General features: G+C 51.1%; 1 protein-coding gene across 2 annotated transcripts in view; it reads right to left on the bottom strand.

The window, feature by feature from the left end:
• Positions 1 to 738: 738 nt before the first annotated feature.
• CPXM2 (carboxypeptidase X, M14 family member 2) overlaps positions 739 to 7,732 on the bottom strand; it is a 133,250-nt gene continuing 126,256 nt past the window's right edge. Inside the window, exons 13-14 of one of the 2 annotated variants that reach the window (XM_007468736.1) lie at positions 7,179 to 7,278; positions 739 to 2,101 (exon numbers count right to left, since the gene is read on the bottom strand). In XM_007468736.1, the coding sequence (XP_007468798.1) occupies positions 1,848 to 2,101; positions 7,179 to 7,278 (354 nt within the window). In that variant the 3' untranslated portion in view covers positions 739 to 1,847. Of the gene's footprint in view, positions 2,102 to 7,174; positions 7,279 to 7,732 lie in introns of both variants that reach the window. The other variant, XM_007468737.1, reaches the window with a different exon arrangement.

Genomic DNA, 7,732 nt, shown 5'->3' with positions numbered 1-7,732 from the left:
GAGTGGCTACTGTTTTAGATACTACAGAACTGAACATCTCCATCACTGCAGAAAGTTCTATTGGGCACTGCTGGTTTATAGCAGGGGTCAGCTAACTATGCCCCAGCCTGGGTCCCAAATCCAGCTGCCATGTGCTTTTGTTTTTGTCTTTGGCCAAGCTGACTGACTTGTGGGATCTTAGTTCCCCAACCGGGCCCCAGCAGTGAAAGCGTGGAGTCCTAACCACTGGACCACCAGGGGATTCCCTGCCACGTGTTTTAATAAAGTCTTACTGGAACACAGCCATGCCCATTCACTTATGTATGGTGTAGGTCTGCTTCTGTGCTGCAGTAGCAGAGTTGAGTACTGGTGACGGAGTCTTTACGGCCTGTAAAGCCTAAAATACTTACGATCTGATCCTTTATACGAAAAGTTTGCTGCTCTCTAGTGTAGACTGTCAAAAAGTGACATGAGGACCTTTTCTGGAAAGATGCTCACTGGTAGACCCAGGAATTACTAGTGGGTCCCAAGTGTCAGGATGACTTCACCCCACCACAGGCCCTCCTGGGGAAGGAGGTAGGGAACACAACGCTGGCAGCATCACTACGGAGCTTGATGGGGGTGCAGGATGCCCCTCCCCAAGCAGGCACCCTCTCCAGGGTGACTGACCGACCTTCTCTAGGGTGACCCACCGCAGAGACAGGGGGTGGGACGTGGTGTTTGGGTGGCTGCGAGTCTACCCAGGAAAACCACACACGAGAAGGAGCTCACCGTTTGCTTTCTTTATTTTTCTATTCTTCCCAGGTCAGTGAGGCAGCAACATTAATACAAAGTGAGAAGAACTGTTTTCTTGCATGGCAATTCAATAACCCCTCTCACACGGATGCTCACACATAATTCCAAGAGCTTTTCATCAAACTCAGTCTAATCTGGATGGTCTGGCATCTCACACACCAAATATAACTCCCGGAGTGATGTCGGCCAGCTTAGGAGTGCTTGCTTCCAGGAAAGGAGGACTATATTGAACAGAGAGGGCTGACAGTCAGCCTTCTTCCAGCTCTTTTCAAGTCCTAGCAGGTCAAAGAGGAGAGCCAGGCTAACTGCTCTGGTTCCTCAGGGAGGTGGGCACCTCCTGCTCTCCCCACCCAGGGAGCCCCCAGCGCTACTGCAGCGGGAAGTTGGGGGAGTTCTCTGTGGACCCCACTGCACGCCAGGAGCCCCAAAGCATGTCTGCTGCCCACACTCACTCTTGAATTATTTCAGCCTTTCTCTTCCTTTATGTGCGTGATCCTTTGTTGAAAGGGAAACTAAGCTGATTCAAGAGCATCATCAGTAAGCTGATGCTCACTTAGTAATGTCTCTATTGTCAACAGAGTGCAGGGTTTATCTGCAGCAGCTTGGAATGTCCTGGGGCCAGAGAGGGTAGATTCTCTTAGGATGCCCATGAGCATCTCGAATGGTAACATTTGGGACAGCAGAGCCCTGGGAATGCTGCCATTTTAGCCATGCAAATTGCAAATGCACGGGGAACTCTTGCTGTCACGCAAACAGGAAAAGCACCAGTTTCCCTTCCTGTACGGCCAGAAGGCCCTCAACAGGCAAGCTCCTCTCTCTCTCTCTCAGACTCCCAGGATGACTTGCTGAATCCTCCCACCAGCCTTCCTCTGCTGCCCTGCCCAAGTTATTTGGATAAATGGGAACAAAGAAACTATCCTAAGCCTCCCCTCAGGACCAGCCTTTGCAACGTACACATACTCCCAGGCCTTCTTGAATTACAGAGAAAACAATGAGGAGTGAGTCCTCTATGGAGCTACAACCAGGGTGGTTTAATTTGCAGGGGTCCAGGACATGACTCAAGAGTTGGGAGGTCACCCGCGCTGTCGTCTTTTCCGCCCCCGCAGCTTCAGCCGCCTGGCTGGCAGGCTGACGGGCTGCTTCCCGAACTTCTCCATGATCTCTCTGATCCTGGCCAGGTTGGTTTTGCTGAGTGTGAAGTCGCACTGTGTGGCCCCCATGTCATAGCCGACTATGCAGTTCTTGGTGGACGAGGTGAAACCTTCTGCCTTGGCCGTGACCATGTACTCTCCGGGGTTCAGAAGGCGCCAGTAATCCCCGTCACTGGCTGTGAAAAGAAAGCAGGGGAATTCAGAGCAGCTCTTTTCTAACAGCGATATCACCAGCTCTGTTATTCCAAGACCAGCCTCCTGGCCAGAGAGAGACTCACGGGCAAGCAGTGTGGAATTTGAGCCCCAGCAGATGCAAATTCTTAATGCATTTTGGAAGCCAAGATGTTTTCCTTTTTGGAAACCACCTTAATGGTTTTAACAGGAAGGGGACTGGGGTGTAGGCTCCCCACAGTGTTAATACGCATGAGCAGAGATGGAGAAACAATCGCTAACATTCCTTTCTCTGTGACAATACACACCATTCATTATGAACTTGAATGTCTGAAAGGTATGCCCTCGCCATAGAATGCCATCTTGAAAAGCCATCTGTGCCTGGTTTCCCGGCTTCCTTTAGCACGGCTATAAATATAGAATAGTGGTATAGGGGTGGGGCTCTTCACATCTGAAAAAGAGAAGGAAAGGGCTACAAACGACCTGGGGGGAGGCCCCAAGGTCCACACCTCATTCCATGGTCCTCTATGAAGAAATGGAACTACAGGAGCAGGTACACGTGGACGTTGCAGGCAGAGTCCCCTGCCCCTCCCCCCACCCCAGTTACACCATTGGTCAGGCACCCAACAGGCACCTAACTGGACCCGGGTCCATCGTTAACTCAAAGCTAGATCCTTGTTGCATAAAGTGGGGTTCTAGGCCAAGGCCACTCCTCCCCAGGGGGCCTACACCTGCTGAGATCACTTGGACCCCTGACATTAAAGAGGCTTCGAGACAGAAAAGGAGACATCAACTCCCACGTAGCACATGGAAGGACGAAGCAGGCACCAATCCACTGAAGCCAAGTTCTTATGTAGGTTGTATAATGATCCCCTTTTCTACGTGAGTAATTGGATGCCCAGGGAAGTGTCACGTCCTGCACAAGGTCACACAGCTAGTGATTAGCTGGTCTTCCCGGGCCAGGTTTGTTTTCTCTCTTATGATGATCTGTCCTGCCCGGTCTAAAGAGAAAAGGCTGGATTTGGTGGAGTGCTACATAGGCCCGGGAAACTTTTACTCATTTGAATGAACCCTGATGTCCTCTAAAGAATGGAAGAGAACGCTGTGTGAGAATATTTATCTCCCACATACACGCATATAACACTCTGAAGCACCATGTTTAAATTCACATCACAATCTTTATTCATCTGAGACGCCCCATGCAACGTGGTGAGCTCACGAGAGCACAAGATGTCATGAAAAATGAAATACGCAGGCAGTGGTTCGCCACACGTTTGCACAGTCTACTACCTGGTAAACAGGCCTCAAAGTGAGAGTCCCAGGCACGCAATGCAGGCAGACGGCTCCCCGACTTTCTCAGCACTGCACCCTATGTCTTCCTGCAGTGAAAATGCAAGGTTCTCAACTGAATAAAATGCCACTTGGTGGCTTTTCAGAAGCTGAGAGGCAGGCCCAGCCGTCTTTGTCTTGCTATCAGACGGCCCGAGCCTCCTGCGCAGGCACGCGCTGAGACGTCTCTCCGGGCTCCCAGCTCCCAGGCACGCCTGCCAGAGCCGCCCCTGCACCCTCCAGACCTCCCTGTCCCGTCTTGGCCCCGTGTTAAGCTGTGGGCTCCGTAAGACCTATGGCTTATCCTTCACCACTTAACTGTGTGTTTCAGTCGTGTGTCCTTGATGAATGCCAGCTGGATTCAGTGGGATGAAGACAAACAAACATGAATACAAATGTCCTATTAAGGTGAGAAGTTGTACATATTAAGCCTCAGCCACTGTAGGTACTTTCTCCCCACCAACACCGGAGTGGATTCGTTAAGGCCAAGAACCGGCCACCCGCCAACTAACTTGATAGAGGCCGCTGGAGGCGAGACCTTTCGGTGGGAGTGCCCACCTCGAGAACACACTGAGGTCAGTCTGAAACACCCCCAGGGAAAGGGCACCCCAGGTTCTCACCAAGGGAGATGCTCAGGAAGCCAGGAGTGAAAGAAATCCATAATTAACACGTGCTTGTCAGCTCTACTGATTCAAATTTATAAGACGGCTTTGTAATTCTTTTTCTCCCCCAAATAGCAGAAGGCTCCCTCCTCATCCTCTCTCCAATCTGCCCACCTTTGCTGTGCTGACCTCCTTCTTATTACATCTCGGTGCCCTGTCAGGGGTGTGTTTCGGGGGTGAGTGCTCTGTGGAGATGCAGGGGGATGTTGGCACCCAGCTGGCAGTGCCCAGCATCGATGGACAGAAGGAACAACCCAGGCCCTAACGAATTCATTAACGAATTCATTAGCAGGTCGGGTTAGTGTTCCCAAACAAAGGACAGTCACGTGGCATTCTCAGCCAGGTTTTGGGCCAACATATTTACATGCATTTAGAAAGCATCCTTACTAGCTTCTCTCCCTGTGGAATTCCACTTAATACCCCTGTTTATTTTATGCAAAATCCCTCCTGGAATAAAACTTGTCAGATCACATAAGCCTCAGACAGAAATCAAGGCAAATTCAGAGCTTATGTGGAGCAACGAAGGACCCCGAAACCAACGCAATAAAGAACCATCCATGACACACGGGATTCCTCTGTGATGCGAACGTGCTGGGAGATTATTTTGTGGGGAACGAAGGCAGATGGAGCTGCATTTTCCATTAGCTCATCAAAACTGTCTCCTTGATTACAAGGGCTTTGAAATTCCGAGCTCATTAGGCAAAGCTCTCTGCTGGCTTGTGGGCCCCTGGGGACATTTTATCTCCCACTCTGTTTAAAACTCTTATTTTCTCACATTGCCTACAAAAGACTAACAGTCCAAGGAATGTTTCAGGCTCTTTTACAGGCACTCATTAATAACGTTTAAAATACAAGGCCTATGCAGAACCAGATCAAATAGCCCCTTTCATCCACAGTGATCACCTGCACCTTGCATGTCTGGCCCGTGACAAGTTTACAATCTGCATTTGTTGAATTAATGAATGAATAAGTGAATAAGTGAATGAATGAATGGATCAGTGTATGCCTGCCTATGTGGGGCAACTATGTACCAAATGCCATGCTACCCAGTGTGCAGCCTTGTGGTCAGTGGTTATAAGACCCTGGAGGACAAGTGGATGCTCAGGAAATATGGCTGCGTGAAGAAACAGGCAACTACCTTGAAAGAAGGCGATTCAGGGCATCACACCACAGTCTACTGTTTTGTGGCATTTCACCCATTTACAGAATAATTGTCCTTCTCTGCCAGGCACGTGAGCAGGTAGCCTGGTATTGAAGAACACCTGGGCCAAGTCTGAATCCCAGCCCCCACCCCGTCCTAATGTCCTAGAGCCTCTGCTTCCTCACAGGTCAAATGGGATCACTTGGGGGAGGACAGGGTGTCTTCATGCATGTGACCAGCTAGCGGGGAAAGCGGCCCTTCTCTTGTTCAGGGGGAACAGTGTGGGGCAAGGCAAGGGGGACCACATTGAGAGTCTCAAGCTCTCGGCTCAATCCCAGCTCAGCCTCTCGCTGTGCATCTGGGAAATGCCACATAATGTCCAGTGCGGCTGGCCACCCCGGCACAAGGTAAGCTCTTAGATCCCCGGGCGCAGGTCAGGCCAAGTTAGTGTCAAGTCTTGTTTCTCCCAGTTCAAGTGTGTCTGCAGGCTGAAGAGGTCTCTTTTATGGAGATCATGGTTTCCTTTCTCTTGCTGATGATGACTCTGTTTGCTACACCTGGGCGGGACCTGCCCTGGGTTGAATGATGCCCTGCCCCCCACACCCTCCAATGGCCCACATCCTACTACCCAGGACCTACGAATTGACCCTATTTGGAAAAAGGGTCTTTGCAGATGTAATTAAGGATCTCAAGATCATCCTGGATTATGTGGATGGGTCCTAAATCCAATGACAAGTGTCCTCATAAGAGACAGAAGAGCAGGCGCCAGGAGGAAACGGAGGCAGAGACTGGAGTGATGCAGCCAAGGAAGCTCAGGAATGCCTGAAGCCACCAGGAGCCGGAAAAGCCAAAGGGGGATCCTCCCCAGGGGTTCCAGGGGGAGCACGGCCCTGCTGACACCTTGATTTCAGACTCCCGGCCTCTATAACCGTGAGGGAATAAATTTCTGTTTCTTTAAGCCACGCAGTCTGTGGTCATTTGTCATGGCAACCACTGGAAACCAATGCAGAACCCAGTGCCCTGCTCACTGCAGCTGACAGCAAAGCAGCATCTGACGCAGCGCTCCCCAACATCGCCCCGCCCCCATGTAGGAAAACCTCTGCGTGCAGGTTTAAACATGCCTACGGGCACACCATCTCCAACAGAACGCTCACTGACCATCTGACTTAAGCATCCAATCAATTCTGTTCCACGTGCATCTGTCCCTGCATCATGCTGCAAACATCAGCCATCGGTCAAATTGGCCATTTCTCATTTCCCCCTGAACACGCCAAGTGCCATCCCAGGTGATGAGAGTACTGGGGCACAAGGGTAAGCCTGGGCTTGTTTTCATATCATAATCGGCAAAGAACAAGGCAGCCCTTGTGCAGATGCTCGGTGTCTGCGGGCTGCTTCCCAGCCAGCGCTGGAGCTCTGGAGCAAGCAGGGAAACAGCACGCAGCTGCTCCGACGCCTGAACCCAAGCCCCACCCGCCTCCTGAACCTTCAGTGGGTCCTTGAACCTCTTTGAGCCTCTGGTTTTCACCTGAATAAGGGACAGAGAGAAGCCAGAGAGCAGAGGCTGAACACCTTGCTTTCCAGGGGCTCCATGGAAAGTTGGAGAAAAGAGACAATAAGCCAGGTCGGAGGAAGAAGTCTCTGGGCCTCAATTTGTGGTTTTTTTTTTTTTTTGCGGTACGCGGGCCTCTCACTGTTGTGGCCTCTCCCGTTGCGGAGCACAGGCTCCGGACGCGCAGGCTCAGCGGCCATGGCTCACGGGCCCAGCCACTCCGCGGCACGTGGGATCTTCCCGGACCGGGGCACGAACCCGCGTCCCCTGCATCGGCAGGCGGACTCTCAACCACTGCGCCACCAGGGAAGCCCAACTTGTGGTTTTAATTCAAGTAAAACACTTCCAGAAAATGGATATTTCCTCTTGAGAAACAGTTCACACACATTATTTGTACTTACCTGTTCGGACGTCATGGTTAACGCCCTCTACGGAGATAACAGCATTTGGAATTCCTTTTCCATGCAAATCCCTCACCAGGCCTTTGATGCCCCGATGAACCTGCTCGACAAACAGGAGAAGCAGATGAGCTCACCGATCAACCGGCACAGCGAAGAGGACCAGAAACCTAATGCCAGCCCATTGCCGCCAAGAACCCCCCCACAAAGCTACGTCTGGCTCAAAAGCTCCCCGGCTCTGCATGGATTTGGTGTGTAAATTTCTGTATTCCTTTTGGGTCCATCTACTGGCAAGTCTTCCACTGGAGTTAAAATATTCCAGAGGTTTAGAAAGTATTAGGATCTGAGATGGTTCATAAAAGACACATCCAGTAAAAATGGAATTTAATTTTTATAGGCACATTTATTTTGACTTTCCTGGACTCTACAGACTTAACACATAGACTTTAAGAGTCAAGGAGGGGCCTCCCTGGTGGCGCAGTGGTTGAGAGTCCGCCTGCCGATGCAGGGGACGCGGGTTCGTGCCCCGGTCCGGGAAGATCCCACGTGCCGCGGAG

Source organism: Lipotes vexillifer, unplaced genomic scaffold (genome assembly GCF_000442215.2).
Source record: "Lipotes vexillifer unplaced genomic scaffold, Lipotes_vexillifer_v1.1 scaffold741, whole genome shotgun sequence".
Taxonomy (NCBI): Eukaryota; Metazoa; Chordata; class Mammalia; order Artiodactyla; family Lipotidae; genus Lipotes; species Lipotes vexillifer.
The sequence above is the reverse complement of the archived record's forward strand: the minus strand, read 5'-3'. Positions and strand labels throughout refer to the sequence as shown.